Source organism: Dermacentor silvarum, chromosome 5 (assembly GCF_013339745.2).
Source record: "Dermacentor silvarum isolate Dsil-2018 chromosome 5, BIME_Dsil_1.4, whole genome shotgun sequence".
NCBI classification, from domain to species: domain Eukaryota; kingdom Metazoa; phylum Arthropoda; class Arachnida; order Ixodida; family Ixodidae; genus Dermacentor; species Dermacentor silvarum.
This window is the reverse complement of record NC_051158.1, coordinates 176,684,315-176,705,881: the sequence shown is the minus strand read 5'-3', so window position 1 is coordinate 176,705,881 and position 21,567 is coordinate 176,684,315. Positions and strand designations below refer to the sequence as shown.

General features: G+C 45.9%; 1 protein-coding gene across 2 annotated transcripts in view; it reads right to left on the bottom strand.

Moving 5' to 3' along the window:
* Positions 1 to 21,567, bottom strand: part of LOC119453929 (beta-hexosaminidase subunit alpha) — a 106,240-nt gene that overhangs the window by 47,550 nt on the left and 37,123 nt on the right. For both annotated transcript variants that reach the window (XM_037715967.2, XM_037715965.2), the window contains exons 3-9: positions 19,801 to 20,125; positions 16,353 to 16,468; positions 13,824 to 13,934; positions 13,022 to 13,123; positions 5,652 to 5,760; positions 1,317 to 1,521; positions 188 to 274 (exon numbers count right to left, since the gene is read on the bottom strand). In XM_037715967.2, the coding sequence (XP_037571895.1) occupies positions 188 to 274; positions 1,317 to 1,521; positions 5,652 to 5,760; positions 13,022 to 13,123; positions 13,824 to 13,934; positions 16,353 to 16,468; positions 19,801 to 20,125 (1,055 nt within the window). The remainder of the gene's footprint in view (positions 1 to 187; positions 275 to 1,316; positions 1,522 to 5,651; positions 5,761 to 13,021; positions 13,124 to 13,823; positions 13,935 to 16,352; positions 16,469 to 19,800; positions 20,126 to 21,567) is intronic.

Below are 21,567 nucleotides of genomic sequence, written 5' to 3'. Positions count from 1 at the left end.
TCATTGTCTTGCTTTTTCAGACGTCTTGTCCCGTCTGAAATTAGAGTTATGTGCATGGTGCAAATTGATGATATATTAACCCGTTCAGTTAGTTTTCCTAATGATATCGAAAACCACTGTGGTTTCTCCCTTATTTATGCGACAGAACCTTGACAAGACATTGATATTGAGAATATAAATAACGAACCTCTGTATGTAGAACTCCTCGAGCTTGTCAAAACGCCCAGGAAATCCCATCTTTCGCATGAAGCTAGTCACGTTAGGATTAGACATCCTGCAGAAACAAAAATAAAGATAAACTTTTATGAAGAAATTGTGCGCTCACACAAACTGCATTCGACAACGTTGGATCATCTGTAATATATCTGTAATAAATATTGGATCATCTGTAATAGCACTCCGAACAATGGATTCGCAAAGGCGCGAATTAAGTGATCATTGTATAGGGCAGAAACCAGCGACAGTAATGGCACTCAGTGCTGGATTTTACTAGAGATCTCAATTTATTTATTGCAATATATATAGTGATCATATTGTTATGTACACTCCAGGCGAATTTCGGCCGTTTCCGTTACGTTCCGTATAAAGTTCAAGTGCGATACCATCGCGGCCTAGAGCCGTAGACTGTGTGTGCGAGTGAAAGCGTGCGAGAGCGAGCCGACGGTGGTGGCTCCATCTCGCACGGGCAAGGGACGAAGCGCGGCGTCTTATCGGATATGTTCGTGTGGGCTGTTTTCTGGCTGCTTAGCTCGCGTTGACCCGAGAGACAGCACGCAGGTCACTTCGCTTGCTGCTGCCGCGCTTTCTCGTGCCAACGTTTTGACAGCGAGTGTCCGCAGTCATCGAGTCAGATGTGTTCATGTTGGCCTGTGCAAGCGTGACACCATGCTTGGTAATTTAATTAGTAAGCGAAAGTTTACAAATTTCTACGGCCGATAAAACTGCGATCCTTACATCTTATAGCTAATAGTCTATCGCAATCAATGTTTTTCCTTTCGGGCGAAACTGCGAATGTCTTTCCTTACTGTAACAACCACCGCCTGTCATTCCAGTTTGAGTTCGGTGATTTTGGTTATTTTTCATTCACTCTTTCTGAATATGTTACCCAGTCATTCTTCTATCCGCTGGCCTTAGGCTCACAGTCTATGTATTTTACCACAACTTCATCATGCAAACAGTAATGACCTCATTGTATTTCCATGGCATGATAAATTACATCACTCAAAGCTAAAATCACTTTGGACAAATTAAGTTGGAATGGCTGATACATCTGTGCAAGAAGCAGAGCTGCGAGCGCGTGTGCCGCAAACACTTGCCAGCATAGGAAGCCGACCTCGTCCCCTCCAAGGTGCAGGTACTGGTCCGGGAACACGTGCGCCACCTCAGCGAAGAAATGGCCAAGGAAGCGGTACGTCTCGTTGCGCGTCGGGTCAACGGGCCCTAGCCGGCCATTTGGCACGCGGCCATCATAGCACGTGGTCAGCAGCTCGGGGTATGCCTCCCCCCAGGAAAGCGTGTGGCCTGCGGGAACGGCCGAAAGACAAGACAGACAATGGTTTGTCGTGATTGCAATTTTCCCTGTTTTATTTGCGCATTTGAAGATAACAAACAAAAGAAATGCGCCGAAAAGGCGGTGGTCCCGGGTTCGAGTCCCGCACCAGGACGAATTTTTCTTCAACTGCTAGGATTTTCTTTCGAGGAATCCATATGGGTTTCCTTTGTAGCAATTGCTACGATTGGGTGGATGCCTTATTTTCCCCTTAGAAACAAAATCAAGCACAAAAGCAATATAGGGAGATACAGTGCTGCAAGATATTCCCATTTTCTCACACGTAAAGCCTTGCTGGTACAAGACACTCCGTAGAAGTGAAAGACTGGCACTGATATTAATGGTCGATGCAACACAATGGTCGAAACAACACTAGTTCACATTACGAGAAATATTGGATTGTACTTAAGCAACGTACTCCAAAAGAAAACATTTATGGCGTCCTGCATTAGTAAAAATGACCGACCTATGCAAGAAAAATGCAGTATTTTATGCAATAGGATATCAGTGCCTGTCTGTGGAGAACAAATTATGAAAGTTTAGTTGTATATTGACTGCATTTACACGGAACGGAATGAAGCTGTATGTTGCATGTAACACTCAGCACGAGAGTACATATGAATGAAATGCAGCGTTGGCGAAGTCATTATCAGCCGTGTTATATTTTGTCACCGCATATGTCTTCCATAAAGCACGTGTTTACCGCCGAATAAACACTTATTCAAACATCCAGTCCAAATTTGTTGGGCGCAACTGTTTAACATGTTCAACGGCTATAGAAATCAATATTCCTAGGTTCTATAGGCACAGCCTGCCGGTGCTGGCTAACACCAATAGGACGAACACATGCACGCTGCAGGGTATACAGCTACTAACTGGTCCACCAACGTGTCTCAGCAATTCTTAGTACGCATCTAGAGCCACTACAGACACCATGGCGCGTGACCATCCGATCGCAACGTAAAATCGGGTGAGCGCTCTAAAGCATATTAGATTCTCGACTTATTTCCTATTTGTCATGTTAAATCGATAGACAACGGATAGCATGGGGGCACCTGGAGCTTCTAAATCGGTACAATCGTTTATAGTGACATATATTACGGAAATCAATCATGGTGCCATGCCGCCTCCAGTGACAAAGCTGCTGATGGACTCACAACTACAGAACCCTGTATAAGCCCCCCATTTGCAATGCTGATTTTAAACCAATATCACTATGACAAGTCCTTATCTCACCCCACGAAAAACGTGAACTGAATAATTTTCACGTTACCAAAAAATGTCGCGCACAGATTCAGGTTTTTATTCAAGAAGGCATTCACAACTTTTGCAATGTTCAGTGCAGAAACATCAAGAAACGGACAGAAAGCAAGACACACAAGCTCTACTTTCACCAATTGTTTAAATGATGCCGGATAACGAATGACCGCTCTTTATTCGATACGGATATCTAAGCAGTACTAAGATGCTCTTTGCCAAACGCTTTTATTGTTGCGGATTCAGTTATTATTCGCGTGCTTTCGTCGTTGTGCCTACGCACAACAAAGCGTTTATGAATAGAAGCAAGCAAGAACGGCCTTAGAGAGCACTCTAATAATGTCGAAAAATTACTGAATGACTCGTTAGGCGCACACTGCATCATATATACTAGCTTACCTCTTTTTCGTGACTGCATTGTTGCGCGCAGGCACAAGAACGAAATGACTAGATTATTAATTGTGTCCGCAACAACAGATAAGGTAACCAAGTGTGTGTTAGTATTTCTTCGTTACCCTAGTCGAAGAAACATATGTCATTCCTCGCTGGTTAATAATTTGCGCATGCTTGATTTTGTCTTGAGAATAGAAAGCCGTGATCCGTTTTCGCAGTTTCTGCGCTAAACACAAGGAAAGGTGTTGCACGAATAATGCAGAAAGTCAACACTTGCAAAGGACATTCGCAAGGAATCGCCAATGAGGCAGAAAAAGTTGAACTTGTTCATGAGATGTGACGTAGTGTAAAATTAATTGCTTGTCAGTGAATATTCACCCCTAGAAGTTTGCAAAATAGGCTAAATATTTGTGGGTATTAGTATTTGAGTCATTTGCGCCCTGTGCGAATGTTTCCACCATGGCCGTGCACTGACCCTGTTATGACGACCTCATGAAATAACGCACTAGCAATTTAACCACGATACCGGGTAGATGAAATGAAATATATATATATATATATATATATATATATAGGTTAACAAAGAAGCTCGAGAACAAGTTAAGGACCGCGCAAAGAGCGGTGGAACGAAGAACGAAAAATCTTAGGACTAACGTTAAGAGACAGGAAGAGAGCGGTGTGGATCAGAGAACAAACGGGGATAGCCGATATTCTAGTTGACATTAAGCGGAAGAAATGGAGCTGGGCAGGCCATGTAATGCGTAGGATGGATAACCGGTGGACCATTAGGGTTACAGAATGGATACCAAGAGAAGGGAAGCGCAGTCGAGGTCGGCAGAAAACCAGATGGGATGGTGAAGTTAGGAAATTTGCAGGCGCAAGTTGGAATACGCTAGCGCAAGACAGGGGTAATTGGAGATCGCAGGGAGAGGCCTTCGTCCTGCAGTGGACAAAAAGATAGGCTGATGATATATATATATATATATATATATATATATATGTTAACAAAGAAGCTCGAGAACAAGTTAAGGACCGCGCAAAGAGCGGTGGAACGAAGAACGAAAAATCTTAGGACTAACGTTAAGAGACAGGAAGAGAGCGGTGTGGATCAGAGAACAAACGGGGATAGCCGATATTCTAGTTGACATTAAGCGGAAGAAATGGAGCTGGGCAGGCCATGTAATGCGTAGGATGGATAACCGGTGGACCATTAGGGTTACAGAATGGATACCAAGAGAAGGGAAGCGCAGTCGAGGTCGGCAGAAAACCAGATGGGATGGTGAAGTTAGGAAATTTGCAGGCGCAAGTTGGAATACGCTAGCGCAAGACAGGGGTAATTGGAGATCGCAGGGAGAGGCCTTCGTCCTGCAGTGGACAAAAAGATAGGCTGATGATGATATATATATATATATATATATATATATATATATGCATACAAGATGGAGGGTTTCGAGCCAGACCCGAAGGTATATTCAAAAAAGGAAAAAAAGACGAACGGTTATGGCATATTTACTGACTGACGTTTGTTGTTTGATTAGTGACGAGCTACCTACCACAATACAAATAGACGAGCCACTTGTGGTGTGTCGCTCGTCTTCTTTTTAGCCGCGGTTTAACTCTACTTTCACCATAAACTTGTCCCAACTTACCTAGTCCTCTATACTCTGCAGTGAAATCAGACATTATCAGATTATGTCTTCATCTAAGCCGCGCTTTAACTGTAATTTAACCTTAAACTACTCCCATCTTCCCTAGTTCTCTAAACTCTTGAGTGAAATCGCACATGATCAAATTATGTTAACCATGTTCCAAACTGTTCTTTTCGTAGAAGGGATGAAGAAACATTTTAAGAAAATTGGAGGACGCTTAAGCTTCGCCTTTAAGAGTAGAACGCGATATCGAGACCCGTTCGCATCGCAACGCGTGGCTGCAGGTCTGGTAGAAATGCTGGAAAAGAGGTCTGTGTTTAAGTTTTCTCGTAGCAGTATTAGGTTTTCTCGCGCATTCAAATTACAATCCCACGCCGATTGGTGAACAGTCCGACAGCTAATCCGACGCCGAATGGTAAAGTCGTACTATACCATTTTCCTAACCAATTTCACTGTGAGAAATTCAGTTTTTGTTCACCAAAACCTTGCACCACGTGGAGGGCCTGCGCTGTCGGGGTGGTTGATTTTCTCCGCCGCCCGCATCACATGCCGGTTGCTGACGCCGGATTTTCTGCGACGCGGGTCCTTAACGCTATCGCGTTGAAAAGTCATAGTGTGATTCATTGTTATTGAAGCCGGCACAAACTACTACAAAACTAAAATAATTTGCGTAGCGGCTAAACTATTTATGTGTCATTACTCAACACAAAACCTATATGCGGTTCGTATTGAGCATGGCTTGAATCTTTGACGACAAGCCTTAGCCTAAATCAAAACAAGATATCAAGACAGCGCGGCCTCACCGGGCGTGTCGAATTCGGCCATAACCCGGATGCCCCTGGCAGCAGCCTCGTCAATAACGTACTGCACGTCAGTGGGCTTGTACACGTGCGTCTCGGGGTCAAAGGCACCCTGAAACATCGGTTGAAAGCACTGTTTGTGCACTGCGAATATGGCATAGCTGCCTAGAATTCTAACATGGAGCTCATCATTAGAGCCCCTGCAGGAAAAAACGCTTGCCCTCCATATTTTTTTTCACGTGTGTTCATGCTTCCACACCTCAATCGAAACGGGTCTGATAGGCTCACTCCTCTTCATTTTAGCCGTTCACAGCATCAGTCGGATAAAAACTAATGAAATCTGGTAAACTGATAAATTTTATTGCGATAGCAATTATATGGACACTCCACGCGCATTTCTGCCGTCGGCGTCGCCGTCTCCGTGAGGTTCCGTATGAAGTTCAACGGTGATAAAATTGTCGCCGCGCGCCGTACGCTGTTTGTGCGAGTGAAAGCGCATGAGGCTGAGCCGGCATTCGTGGCTCAATGTAGCGCACGCGACGGAGGAAGGCAGGCCGGAAGCGCATGGTCTTTCGCGCGCGAGGCACAGGGGCGAGGCGACGGAGGGAGGGGGGTTTCCGTTCTGCTCCGTCAGCTGCTGCTCACAGCGCGACCGCGCGTGCGCCGTATCTTGAAAGCCATCTACGATGTGGGCGAAGTGCGCGTCCACGCGGGCATCATCTTCCAAGCGATCTGCGATGGGTACAAAGTGCATGCGCCGAGTGCCGGTAGCTTTGTATGCGCTGTGCTTTCGACGTTTAGTTCGCGTTGAACCGAGACGAGAGACAGCGCGAAAGTGAATTTGCCAGCTGCTGCTGGCGCTCTTTCTTATTCCGGCGTTTTTACAGCGAGTTGCCGCGGTCATCGAGCGAGATGTGTCCATGTTTACCTGTGCGCGCGTGACAGTGTGCTATTTAGTTAGTAAGCGAACGTTTACAACTTTATACGGCCCATAAAACTTCTATCCTTGCTTCGTATAGCTCTCTACTAATTTCCTATTACAATCGATGCTTCCGCTTTCGGGCGAAACTGTGACTTTTTTCACGTGCAAGCGCAAATGGCTAGATGCACCGACGACTGTCGAGGGGTAGCGTGAATCCGTGAAGTGTAAAGCGCGGGGAAAGCACGAAGGAGAGCACTGAGCGCCGCGTCACACCGGGGCCACGTAGATGAAAGCCTATAGGTAGCATTGAGCGAAGCGGGGAAGGAGAAAAAAGGCGACGCTTCGCAGTGGAGGAGGGTAGGCGAAGTTCGCCTCCTCTGGCAATTGCTACGGGTTGTGTCCGGTTTATGTACGTACCGGGTTTGTCTCGTGATTAAACTGTCGAGCGCCATGCGAGAAGGAAGAAGCTGCAACGCAAGCGGCGGCAGGCCGACCACGAGTCGACCGACCCCGAAGTCGCCGCATCTGCAGATCGCTTTCAAGATACCGCGCGCGCCGCTGCGGTAGCTCTCTCCCGTGCTGCCTACCCGCTTTCCTCCATTGTGCACGATTTGGCTCACCGTCGCACGCTTTCACTCGCACATACATCAAACGGCGCGCGGGGACGATGGTCTCTATACGAAACATCGCGGCAACCACGATGGCAGAAATGCACCTGGAGTGGCCATACCGTTGCTCTGGCAATTATACAGAAATGGTACCCACACGCTTGCGCGTAACCCGCGTTTACGAAGTGAAACGTCACTGTAATTGTTTTGCGGAAACCGTAGTCGCATACCTTTTTTTTCTGTGTCGGCTGTAAGTGTAGGCGTTCTACATTTATAATCATAAATCTAAGTGGTCATACATAGTCATAAGGCATTGCGCATATACTTCCATAGGATCCCATGTATATACCTTTGGGGCACCTCATGTCACGCGTTACAGACAGACGGACAGTTTTCCGAAGCAAGTAACCCCAGAATGCTTACGCTTTAAAACATGAACCGTAAGATTGCGTCGAAGCCCGGAGCCGTTAACAAAAACGATCTAAACAGAGCTAGCGTCTTTATTGACAAGTGCAAGTGAGCTAACAACACGAGTAAAATAATAAAGCAGTTTGAGGTCAATCATCAAAGACTCGACTGAACGCGAAAAAAAATCGGCGTTGCTCCATAGATTTATTCTAAATTGTCTACTGGGAGCCGAGAAATCCCCCGACACATAAGTGATCTTCCTTTTCAAACTAAAGAAACGTTCAGCACGCTTATTTTTTCCTGGCGGTCAGTCACCTCAGAATCCAGCGTATCGTTAACGATTGCAGCGTCTCGTTCGGGCCTTCTGGTATGCCAAAAATGAGTAAATTATTGTCTCTGTTTTTATACACTAATTCTACAAGATTTGCTTGTAACCGTTGCACGCATTATTCAAGGTAATCAACCCTGGAAGCAAGATCCGTAGTCACAGGTGCGGTATGCTCTAGTTGTAACCTTGCTTCTATCGCGTTCATGCTTTCTTGTATCTGATTTTGACTGTCCATCAATTGGTTAAGATTGGTTAATGCCTTAAGATTGGTCATGTTCAGGGCTTCTGCACCAAAGATCTGGTCTGTGCCAAATGCGGTGGGAATCACCATGTAGATGCTTGCGAAAGTCAGACATATCAGTGCCCTAACTGTAAAGGCGAACATTTGGCAACGGATAAAGGATGTCCCTCATTGAAGGACGTACAAAAGGCACTAAAAGAGAAAGCCAAAAAGAAGGCAGCAGGAGGTGCAAGTACGCGTGTCCGTAGTGCTGGTCCAGCGATTGGAAATGCCTCGACTAAGCAAAAAACAGTGCGTTCAAGGAATGCCAAACAAACAACGCATCGAAAAGAAGGGGGGCGGACCTTCAACCTCTCGGAGTCATCGTGGCCAGCGCTGCCATCGAAATCGTCGGAACAAGTCACTACAAAGACAGCGACCACAGTGGAGAACACTGGAAACACCGTGCAAAAACCGGTCACAGCCAATGACGAGGCGCAACTTGTCAATCTTCTGAAGATGCTTGTCAGCGTCATCAGGTCTCTAATCGCCGGTCGTCAGACACCAGCAGCATCAGCAGCAGCGCAACTTTTGGAGGTCCTCGTTCCAGTCCTCGACGGCCTTCAATAGACGTGTTACTGGAAACAATCTTATCAGTCGTCAGCAGCCTCGCCCCTTTGTGCTGCAATGGAATGTCAGGTCGCTGCGACCGCGACACGCTGATCTAGTTCTTCGGTTCATCGCTATGAAGACTCCACCAGATGTTATAGCGCTTCAGGAAACTAACGTAAGGAAAGACGAATATCGACTGCCAGGCTTCATGGGTGTCCACAGTAACACACGGTGCGCGGAACCAACCTGTGGCTCTTTCCAGTGTGTGGACACGACGCATACGCGCAATGCTTCAAAAGCATCAGTGTACGTACGTGCTGACTTAGATTTCACGGTTCTTGACACTGATGACATCTGTGATGATGAGTTTGAGTGCACAGGTGTTACTGTGAGCCTCAAGGGTGTGACTACGACGGTGGCAAGCATTTACATTCGGCCTACACGTTCTTCAGATACCTCACTACTTGAGTGCTTAGTGTCTCGGTGTGGTGCGTCGTTTGTGTTATGCGGAGATTTTAATGCTCATCATCCGCGATGGTGTAGCCGCCCCCAAGACAATCGTGGCGCAGAAATGAACGAGCTTATTATCAAGAATGATCTGAAATTACTGAATGACGGTTCACCTACATTTATAGGTAGAGGAAAGGAGCATTCCACTATAGACCTTGCGATTTCAACGAGAGATGTGTGCTTAGCCTGGTCATGCGAAGCTGACCCGTGGGGCTCAGATCATCTGCCCATTTGGTTAACACCAACACATACTGCGGGCCGAGAGACTACCGTCTATACAGTGACAAACTGGGATAAGTTCCGTCAGCTTATCTCAGAGGCACCATCTCAAGACAGTCTGTTCAATCGGGTGAGTGAGTGTTTACGACAAGCTACAATACAACGACGACGAAGTATCGGCAAACCAAACCCCGATCTTAAGCTTTTGCGGCTCCGCGCATGTCGACGCCGCGCTTATAGGCGGGCACAGCGCTCTAAACGACGCACCGACTGGACTTTGTATAACCGCATTGATGCAGCCATTCGGCGGCATACAAAACAGCTTCGTCGCAAGAGCTGGGCCGCCTTATGCAGTTCGCTGCATACTGGAAGTGGTTTTGGAAATGTGTGGCGCATACTAAAGGCTCTCCGCACTCCCGAAATCTGCAAGAACCCTACGGCTGCTTTGTGTATAGCGACTGGCCATTCACCAAAAGTTCTAGCGGAGGCATTTGCAGACCTTTTCGGCTCTCCTATGTCCGGTGACACCACAAATGCCGACCTTTCTTCTTTGACAAGTCAGAGTACCATGACTGCTTTATACGGTCCAGCGTGCCAGATGGACGAGGCAGACTTCACTCTTGAGGAGCTACGACACGCACTCAGCCTCTCCAAACGCCGCACTGCCCCAGGTGAAGACGGTGTGACGTATCAAGCATTACGGAACATTGATAACAGTTTTCATGACCGTATACTGGACGAGTATAATGAGGTATGGAGAACTGGTGTAATCCCTGCTGAGTGGAAATCGTCCGTGATAATACCAATTTTAAAGCCCGGGCGCCCTGCACGACACCTCAAGTCCTACCGGCCGATATCCCTAACATCAAATGTCATCAAGTTAATGGAGCGAATGGTCCTGTTTCGTCTAGAAGACAGGCTAGAGAAGCTAAACTTTTTCCCTGATGTGATGAGCGGTTTTCGTCACCGCCGTTCAGCTCTGGACAGCATTTCAGACCTTGTCTCAACGCTTGAATGTGCTAAAGGAAACAAGCATTCCGCCTACATGCTCTTCCTAGACGTAAAGCAAGCTTTCGACTCGGTTCCGCATCAGGCGATTATTTTCGCTCTTGCAACCGCGGGAATTTCGGGTCGTCTGCTTCGCTTCGTGTGCAATTTCCTATCGGAGCGTCGGATGAAAGTGCGTGTTGGACCAATAACAAGTGAATCCCGCACTGTTAAGTGCGGTGTCCCACAGGGCAGCGTTTTATCGCCGCTTCTGTTTAACACAGTACTCGCCGCGCTTCCAAGTCGCTTGCCTCGAGACAGTGACCTCCCTGTGAGCATAGCTATCTATGCAGATGATATTGCTCTGTGGATAAGCGGCCCTTCGCACCTTGGCCCGCGGCTTCGTGCAAGCTTGCAAAGAGCTCTGAACGCGACTTCGGAGTACTTGGGTGAAGTTGGCCTGCAGATATCACCTGCTAAGTCGGCTGCAATAGCATACCACCCTAAACAGCGCGCTCGTCGAACAATGAGCCGACTGTACCTTGACGAAACGCCGATAAGCTGGGTGCGACAACACCGTTATTTGGGCTTAATTGTGGATGATCGCATCTCTTGGCGTCCTGCCATTAAATTCGTACGACACAAATCGCAGTCCATCCTTAAGTATGTGGCCGCCTTGACTGCTAGAGGTGCTGGCTGTGACCAAACAACGGCTCTGCAGGTGTACCAATCATCTGTACTCTCAGGCATGATGTATGCGTTGCCATTCCTGAACGTCCCACCTAGTTTGATGGCCCAACTGGAACGTGATCATCGCGTTGCCCTTCGAATAATGCTGGGATTACCTCGTGAGGCGCAATCAGTTCCATTACTCACTGAAGCTCACCATTTACCTCTAAGGCTACAAGCAGACCAGAGAGCTCTATTTCATATAGAGCGTCTGCACCGCGCATTGAATGGTCAAATGCTCCTTGATCGTCTGATTCACCGCCCGTTTTCTCGCATTGGAAAAATGGCAGCATTATTTATGAACATTACTGACATTTCTGAACATGATGCTTCAGTTACGCCTTCGCCGCCGCAAGACATCACCAAACACGTGCTGCCCATTTACCTTACAATCCCTGACATACACAAAAAGTCTGATATGCCTGTTTCGGCCATATTCCAATTGGCTCAGTCGCACATGTTCGAGAAATTTCCAGATTACCTTCAAGTATTTACAGATGCATCTGTGCACAGTGACGGTCAAGGCGCCTCTGCAGCTTTTTTCTGCCCTTCAACTCAAGTACGACGTATATTTCATATACCCCACCCAGCCTCGTCAACAACTGCGGAGCTAGCAGCAATTAATGTTGCACTGAAATACGTGCAAGAGGAGTTAACCACACCGCCGAAGATTGTCATATTTACGGACTCCCGCACTGCGCTTAGCAGATTACAACGCAGTCAGGTTGATTGCCCAATTGTGCGCAGCATTACTGACTCTGCCAACAAAATTTTATCACGTGGGGTATCTCTCGTTGCTCAATGGATACCTTCGCATGTAGGGATCGCCGGAAATGAAGAGGCTGATCGACTGGCTTCAACTTGCACTCGTAACGACTGTGCTTGCCCTGAAATTTTGTGCAAGCTTGATGACGCTCGCCTGCTGATTCGTCGCCACCTACTCAAGCAGCATCCAGACCAGCGCGTCGCAAATGGAACGTTCCCGCCGCGTGTTCGCGGTCGAGGCTTGCCTCGTCGCGCTAGAGCACAACTACTGAAGCTAAGGGTTGGCTGTGTTAATGTGCACGAACGTTTATACAGACAAGGACGTGTGACTAGTCCATCGTGTACGTCTTGCGGTGGCTGCGAGACACTTCAGCACCTGATATTGGAATGTCCCGCTTTCAGTGCGCAACGCAAATCACTAGTGAGGGACTACCATCTCCTTGGCCTGCGGTGCACGACTCTAGACGAATGTTTATACCCCAGTGGTTGTGCGTCTCGACGTGATCAAGCTCATCGTGCTCTCCTTACTTTTCTAGAAACAACGAACTTAGGGGCACGTTTGTAACCCAGCAAATATTTCTTTTATTTTACATTCTTTAGTAGCTTGACCTGCAGGGACGGGCCCTACTGTATGTTTTACTTTATTCGTTGAGATTTGTCATCTTGCTCTTCCTTTCCTCCTTCCTCCCCTCCTTCCTATCTTTCCTTCTATGTTTCTCTCGTCCTTTCCGAAGAGTAGGCAGGCGTTGTGCCCCTTCTGGTGGCAGTTGCCAGCCTTTGCTTCTCGCTTTCTCTTTCCTGTGTATATGTTTTCAAATCAAATAATAATAATAATCAATTGGTTAAGCAGCTTCTGTGTCGAGGACCTGGGATCAGGTTCCACGTCCCCACACATTATAAGCAAAGAAAACGCAAAATGCAGCACGTCGAGCAGTATTGCTCGAAAACTGTTTCGCTAGGCAGGGATAGAGTCGTGGAGCGTGAACTAATTCATGCAGTAGTTGCAACTCACTTCATGAGCTGAAAAATAAAAGCGATGACAAAAAAAGAAGTGACATGCCCTACCTTTTCACTCAAGGAAGGGAACGTTCTGCTGACGAACGGAAAAGACTGGTCGTCTGTGACGTGCCAGTGCAATACATTCATCTTGTTGTAGGCCATGGCGTCCTGAAATCAGAATCATCAATTACATGGCAGCTGAACTAGGCAGCTGCGAAATAGAGAGAATGATAACGTAAAAAAAGATCGAAGTTTCGTTCAAAGCGTGAAGCAGTGACTAATTCAGATCCAGGCATTGATTATAATTCGCAAGCTTGTGGCACACACGTCAGCGTGATTGGTTACCCAGTTACCCAGAAGACGCCAAATTTCAGTAAAAATTACTCAAAGCTATAAAAAGATAGATGTACACATACAGATACGTCCAAGGCAATTAAAAAGAAGAAATAATTAAAACATGAGATGAAAAAACACTCCAGCAGACACAGCTCTGCAAGCAACACAACCAAATAGATTCCTCGAACGCGAGTAGTAGAGTAAGAACGGCTCGCAATATGAAAAAGCGAGGGCATCAGGTGAAATTTTGGTGAAGTAGTGGAATAGAAGCAAGCAAGTAAAAAATAATGCGCCTTTAATACCAAATGCCTTCGGGCTCTAAAAGTATTTGTAATAAATTAAATAAATACTGATAAGGCGAAGAACACTGTGTTGCGAATCGTGGTCTTTGCTCTCCCTGAATTCGTTTTAGGCTCCAACGCTATTTAAGCTGTCTTCTTACCTATTAGACGCTTACTATTTATGGTACACGGTCATTTCACGGTCCATGTCAGATGTTCCACGATTCATTATTGACTACGAGAAGACTCACCAGTGTCTCGATGATTGACTTGAGCGGGAGGAAGTGTCTGGAAGTGTCGATGAGGAGGCCGCGGTGCTGGAATCTTGGGGCGTCGTAGATGACAGTCTCGTTGACCGCGAACTGAATGGAAACATAGAGGTGAAAGAAATGGTTGAAGCGATGTTACCGCCTCGCCGCATCATAGTGTTTGGGGTCAGAGCATGCAGCACTTACGAAAACGGCTGCCCTGTTCATGAGGCAGTTCCTAAGCTAAAACACTTATACATAAGGATATAAAGGAGGTGGAGTTAGTGCTGATATTCATGGTGGGGAAAACAGCGTTAAATATCCGAATAGAAGTCAGAATACAGGACGAACGCAGAGCGGCGTTCGCGCTGTGTTATATCTTCAGTCCGTGTTTTTAGCGCTGTTTTTTCCCCCATGGATGCATATTAACGAGCTCGCCTTCATACCCTTTGTGATATTTGTAGTTGCGCTGTCAATGCTATTAATAAAATGTCCCGGATAAACGAAATTAAGGAAGATTGTGTTGTGTTCTTGAGCATGTGCGGCGCCTCAATCAAGCCTTCGCAATAAATCAAGCGGTTTATAGGAATCAGCTGCAGCCAATAGTTGCAGCCAATCAGCTGCAGCCAATAGCCAATCAGATGGAGCTCAAATCATGAAAAAAATTCGTAAGTTATGATCATTCTACTTTTTCCACGAGATATATGGCGAAACACAACGGACAGAGATGAATATAAAAGAACAAGCAATGCTTTTGTCAGCCATTTTTTGTGGTCCGCGCAGGGCACTAAATTGCTAAGAAATGACCAAAGTTTATATATTAGGTTCCTATTGAATCACGTGGGGAAAGCAGGGCGCCTGGTCAAAGCGCCATCGAATGGCGAAGTACACTCTCTATCTGCTTTGCCATTCTTCTGGTCAACGACACGTTGGTGGTGCATGCCTCTGAAGAATGCCGTAATCTTACGCCGATCACTGTTGCGGGGAACGCACTTTGTGTTTTCGGGGCATATATGTGCTATCACACTCAATATGAGTTTCAACAAGAAAGTCCGTTCTTTTGTGCGTGTGTTAGTGACGGCGCCTTCGGAATACAATTGCTGAACACCATACCGACCACTGGCAGCACCCTGTCTACAAGAAAAATTGCACTTGGCATTTCTACTATTCAAAGAACTGACGGGTGTAAGCCGTGTTCAACTCTTATTCAGCGCGACCTCAGTGAGAGAGAGCACTCGCACGTATGTCTATCCTTGACAATGATGGCGGAAACCCAAATGCAGCCTTTTGTTTTCTCAGGACTGTTGGCGTTCCAAAAAAGCTCCACTGACTGTTCTGTACTCTGCAATAAATGCACCGAATACACCAGTTGCAGAGTTTGTGCGGTGCGCCAAACCTTGCAAAAATTACCAAGTGCCAGAGCTGAGCGATAGCGCTGTGGTTAACGCGTCTTGCTCCTAAATGTCTTTCTATACTTTTAGCATTACCCGCGTCCCAAATCGCGGTATTCTACCTGAGACCAAATACATGCTGACGGATGGACTTGAGCTCATTGTTGAGTGGCGGTGATGGGCAAAACTGGTTCTGTTTGCCATATGATGGCTGTGAAGCTTATAGGAGGAGAACGTCGGCTATCGAAGACGTCGCGGCAGCGTCACTAGTACGAAGGCCTTGCATTTCAATGGCCGCATAACCGAAAGCCCGGGCGGGTGAAGACAGGAAGTTCTGTCTCAAGATTTGCCTTTCGCTGCCGCAATATGGAGCTCTATCAAGATTTTCATTCTAGACGCACAAATACTTCCTATATTTGCAGTGTTTGCGGAGTCTTCGTTGTCATGCACATACTTGGGCGAAATACGTTGGTAGCTGTAAAGAGGAAAGCAGAAACCAGTAGCCCATGTGCTACAAGAGAGATACAAGTTTTAACTATGTGCCGGTTGATAATAGCCTGGCTGCTCGCCTGGCATGCTACTCCAGGCATATGCTACTATGCAACTGCATGAAAAAATATGCTTCGGAGATAGGTAGATGAACAACTAAAACAATATATATCAAGGAAGAATGTAACTCGTTTCTGACGGTACTGTTTACTGCCACTTTTATAGTTTTTTCTTTTGTTTTGTTTTAGGGAATACAGAGGCATTGTCCACGAGGCAGGATAAAAGGAGGGGGTTAGTCTCCTGAGTTCCAGAGATTTTTTGCGACCGTGTAATGTAGCGTTAAGGGCGTAAATTTCTAGTGAATAAGACACGGCCATTGTGTACTACGCTTTGCTCACCTGCATTGGTTTTTTTATAGATACTTAGAGGTAAAATCTACGCCTTGTGAAAAGTTTTGCTTGTTTTACCACTACTTTCACGGCTAACAATACCGGGCTGTGTTCGTTAACGTCAGCTTATACGCGTATTTCAGTATATAGCCACTCTTTCATTCCGTCCTGACCGCAATTTGTCCCACTTTCTTTGAGGAATCCACTCCCCGTACTCGCGCTTGGCGTTTAGCCGCTGAATAACAGCCATCATTGCCGCCCACCTGAGTGCCGTCGTAGGGGTACACGATCTGGCTGAACGTCTCCAGGCCCCGGAGCAGGCCCCACACGGAATTTGCGGACAGGGAAGGTTGTGACTGGGCCGTCAACTGCAGAGTGTCTGCGACACAAAAGTGGTACAACATAGGTCAAAAACTTGGTTTCACATCCACGCAAACGTAGTTATTAGTTATTACACGGCCCTTGTAAATAGAAGGTAAAAGGGTAAAAAGTTCATCGGTGTGAGTCGACGCAGTTCTTTTATTCGTTCATTTCCTTCATCAGAAAAAGAAAGAACGGGACTAAAAACCACACGAGTGACTTGAACGAGGCTCAACTTCGAATTACATAGCAAATCAGAAGTTGCGCAATATATTAACATCGCTCATACATAGCAAAATATTTTCAACGCTGGCGGCAATCAATAAGCGCATAGCACGTGGTTATCAATCACATAGACAAAAAGAAAAATTCAAAACAAAACAATGAGTGTGTGAATACGATATCCTTTTGTGTTTTTTGAGTTTTCAAGTATTTGATTTCTTGCAGTCATGTGCTACATCACATGGTTCAGGAGGTGGTGAAAAAACGCTTAAGCTTGCACTCGGCCGCGCAAGGCGTGAAACAGCGAAGCTGAGCGATCGTAACCCAGCATGTTCCTGAAGTGCGCGCGAACGTTTCATCTTATTACTCATGATGATAATTTCTTTTCGCGCATCTCGGTCTTACGGCCGTCCCAGCACGTCGCATAGCGCAGCTTGCAACACCCACACCCCGTTGCAATGTCGACAACGCGTTCCAAGAGACCCGCTCCGTGAATGCGTCTCTCTCTCGCTCTCATAGCGCGCAAAACCTCTTCACCTCGCAGAGCACGAGCGTGCGAACGTGCGGGCTGTGGACGAGGACGACGACGCTCGAACGCAATCACATGGTTCGCATATATGCAAGTTCTGCAAGTGTGGCTGCATAGCATATTTACAAACAATAAAACAGTGTTCAATGGTTTCAGGCACGTCACATAGGCGACAGTTAACAGACGAAACGAAAATATTCTTTTTATGCAGCCATGTTTTAACGGGCAATGTTTCCGTGTGTAATTTGTAAAAAAAAGTTTTTGTAGAAGGGGGAACTGGCATTTTGCGCACTCTCGCAAGCACATCATGTCCAGGTAATGTGATGTATACGGATCGATAAAACGTCGGAGGGAACAACATCGATATTAAATCTTTGTACAGATATTTTCGTGACACAGTAAACAAATAATCTTTAGAAAATCAAACAGTCAGAAAAGAAATAGAAAAATAAACCTCACGCACAAACCCCCATAAGCAAGGTCTAGAAATTAAATCTGAGGACACCACCAATTCTGGCAGGACATGAACCAGGTTAACCTGCATGAAAGCTCGTAATACCGGATGAGAGCTATACCGAAAAAAGAAAAAGCGCGAGACTAACTGTCGCACATATAAATGCACCAAGCCTAACCCTCCAGCACTCACTGGTCGAAAAATGTTGTCGCGTCTCATAGGTTCAAAACTGGAAGACCAAATAAACGTTGAAAAAATCCTATGAAAACGTTGAATGTAAAGCCTTGCGCAGTGAAGAACCTGAAAGAAATGAAACTTTGGTTGCCAAAAACATGTTGCAGGCTTCTGCTCTTCCAAATATTGATAGACGGTGCGGAAGAAAGGTATTTGTGTAGCGCTGGAGGGCTGGAACGCGCTCTTTCCAGTAGTGTGCACTGAACTTGTAGGCATGCAGTGGGACTCCTAGATATTTAGGTGGCACACAGGACCACTCAATGCCAGCATAATGTGATGGTGTAATGGCCCAATATCCAAACCATAGCCCTGAGCTCTTAGTGTTATTCATCCACGCACCGGAAACAGAATCAAACTCTTCTATGATAGAAAGAGTTTTATCGATGCTGGGCTTGTCTTTGCAGAAAAATGCAACATCATCAGCGTATGCTAAAACTTTTATCTCATTACCAAAAACATTAAAACCACGAACACTGCTACCGTTCAAAATGCTCAAACAGAGTGGTTATAAGTAAAGGGCAAAGAGGAGCGGGGGACATTGGGCATCCTTGTTTCACTGAAGAACGGATGTGGACGGGATTAGAGAGGCTACCATTGACAACAAAGCGGGTTGTACAATGACTATAACAAAGTCGAACGCCATTAAGCACTGTGGATCCTACATTGGCGTGATCTAAAAGAGAAATTAAAAACGAATGCCGGACCCGATCAAATGCCTTTGCGAGGTCAATCTGGAGCATTGCAAGTTGATCATAAGAAGTCGAACAGCATTCAAGAACTGTGCGAGCGACGTGTCTGTTAGTTTGTATGGAACGGCCTTTGATACCACATGTTTGATGAGGACCAATAAGGATTGAAATCGCTACCTGCAACCGATTTGACAAAATTGATGCCATTTTATTTTGGGATGTTATCCACAGAAATTTGTAAAAATATTTTGATCTAAATTCTCACAGTATCCGATATCTTGTTGCACCGTATGAAGATGTCCCATTCGATATGTTTTTACTGATAGGCCTTCATAGCCTATGGAAATCTCGTATGCAAGACCGAACTGCAGAAAAAAACAATTTCCTCGAGATCAGATTTCGTTCAGATGATCATACACTTAAAGGACATTTACGACCAAGAAGAATGTCAGCCGGCTTGGTATCCACTTTTGATTAGGTGTTTACCTTCCCCTTACAAGTTTTTGCTGTGAAGGACGGTGTTGCTGTGTGTGACGTTATCTTCATATGGACTGCTCGTTGACGTTTGATTAGTTATGTCCACCTGGTGCTCATATTATTGTAAATAGTTCCTGTAAATACAGCATTTCATTCATTGTAATAAATACCATGTTAAAAATAAAAGTGGCTGCATAGCATAGTGGTTACGACGCTCGCCTTAGGATCGTGGTTACGCGGGTTCGAATCCCGCCTTGGCAAGAAAGTTTCTTTTCTTCTATTTCGTGATACGAACCACACACAACAAATTACGGCTGGCTTTAAACAGCTTCACTGTTAAAAGCTACTGTATCACGGCTTCATGCAGCTCCTATCTCCCGAAAGTGCATCAGGCAGGGGTATGCAGGCAGATTATCTACTCGGCAAGTATATATAGCAAACAGTACTTTCAGCTAGTACAATAATAACGCATTGAAGTCTAAAACTAAACAGCACTCCAACATCGTTTGCTACTGCAGAAAGAAGCTTAAGATTGTTTTTAAGTTTTTTAAAGCAAATCGTTGAACTATGATTATGTAGAGTTGAAGAAAAATCATACTTGAATGCCTGCATTTCATAACAAGTGCGCGGTCTTGGACATAACGGGTATTCCATAAGTGAGAACTACTTCAAATATGGGACAGTAAAGGCGCAAAGAGGATCCACATTCTCCTTGATTAGTTTCTTTAACTGATAGTGTAACTCACAAGCTTCATCCATGTCGTGCTGCGGCGTGTGCTCACATTGCCCGCGAAGGTGGACAAGCAGCGAGCTGATGCTGGCTACCGGCACACCACCGACAGGGCGGCGTGGGGGTGCTCTTCGCAGGTTGCCAGCCGCAACTCCCGACCGCGCGCAGCCATTGAAGAGAAGCTGGTCGCGGTATCGCTTAAGCGCCCTGTCGGCTACGTCACAGCCGCCAGGGGGTCCGACAAACACGAAGGCGAAGGTGCTTGGGTCGAGAAGGATCAGGTTGGAGCCGGTCGTCTGGTTCATCGGCCGGGGCCATGCCTCACCACGGCTTGGAAACACCTGTCCCGAAAACGATGAGGGAAAACGTGGTAAATTGATGCGCCTTGATTTGGTGTACGTTAAAACGAATATGTTGATTTCTTCTGCACTAATACTAAATTGAGGGAGAAAGGTAGTGGTAACAAAAGTAAATACATGTCACTGATAGCCTAAATTTTTCAGAGAAATATGCTTAGAGCACGAAGCTAAACCTACACAGAGACAAAAAACTGGAAACTGCGTGGGCAGCACTCCCTTCCAACAAATGTTTTTCGCAAAGAACACATATATACGATTGCGCGATGAAAATACCAAAATCGGACTACAGAATCATTATTGACCATAATCCCGCCACATGGAACTACGGTTACTTCTACGTCATGCGAAAGGCACTTGTGATGCGAGATGATTAGGTAACATGGATGCTACTCGACGTTCTTTTTGGCGGCTTCCAATTTAAGGTCATGCAAAAAGTGCTTTATCTTCGTATAAAATCAATTGGTAGTCAGAGTCAGCGCCATTCATGTGTTCGTGTAATTCCTTGTTTCTTGCTTCTGTCTACGTTCAGCCTTGTTCTGTAGGCACTTAGAAAGTCACATCAGCTAAACAAATATTGAACTCCTTATAGTTTAGATAAAAACAAACTTAGACTTAGGAAAGAAAAGCATATTGTAAGGGACACAATCACGCGCCCCATCCGCCCACCTTACTCCATTAGTAGACATAATCGGTATTCACAAAATATTACCAAAAATGTATTGCTAGCATATGTCAAAGTCATGCTTGTCGTTAATTTAGTTGCAAGGGGGCATTATTCGGAAAAATATTTTACTGCGATAGCGTTAAGGGCCCCGTGTCGAAGAAAATCCATCATCGGCGTCGGTGTCGGCGTAAGCATCAGCGTCTAGCGGAAATAATCATGTCGAACCACATCATCCCGAACCACCTCGACCGGGGGGCCCTTCGTGTGGCGCAAGGCGTTAGTGATGATGATGATGAATTTGGTGTTTTGTGGCGCAAGGGCCAAGTATGGCCAAAGAGCGCCAGGCCACAGTTAATGAGTTAACAATGAAGTAATTAATTATGTAGTTGGTTGTGACATGGCTGTAGAGGGGCCTAAAAACAGTGGCAGTAAAGTCCGTAAACACATGTAATAAAATTATGGAAATGACCAATGAATGCACTTTAAAACAAGAAATACATTGACAAGGGGGGATAAAATGAACTACAATATGTCGTTTGTAGCACTACTGCATTTCCAAGGCCCTTGAAACACAAGGGCATGGAAGCATGGGCGTTACAAAGCGGTTTTATCGCAGCAGCAGCCTCTTGAAAAAGGATGCGCTACGAATGTCTCGTGCCTATCACTTTCAATAGAGCAAAATCATTTAAAAAGTTTAAAACTGATTGCTATCAAAAACGGCTCTGGTCCAAGGAACATTGCCGGATGGCGAGGAATATGC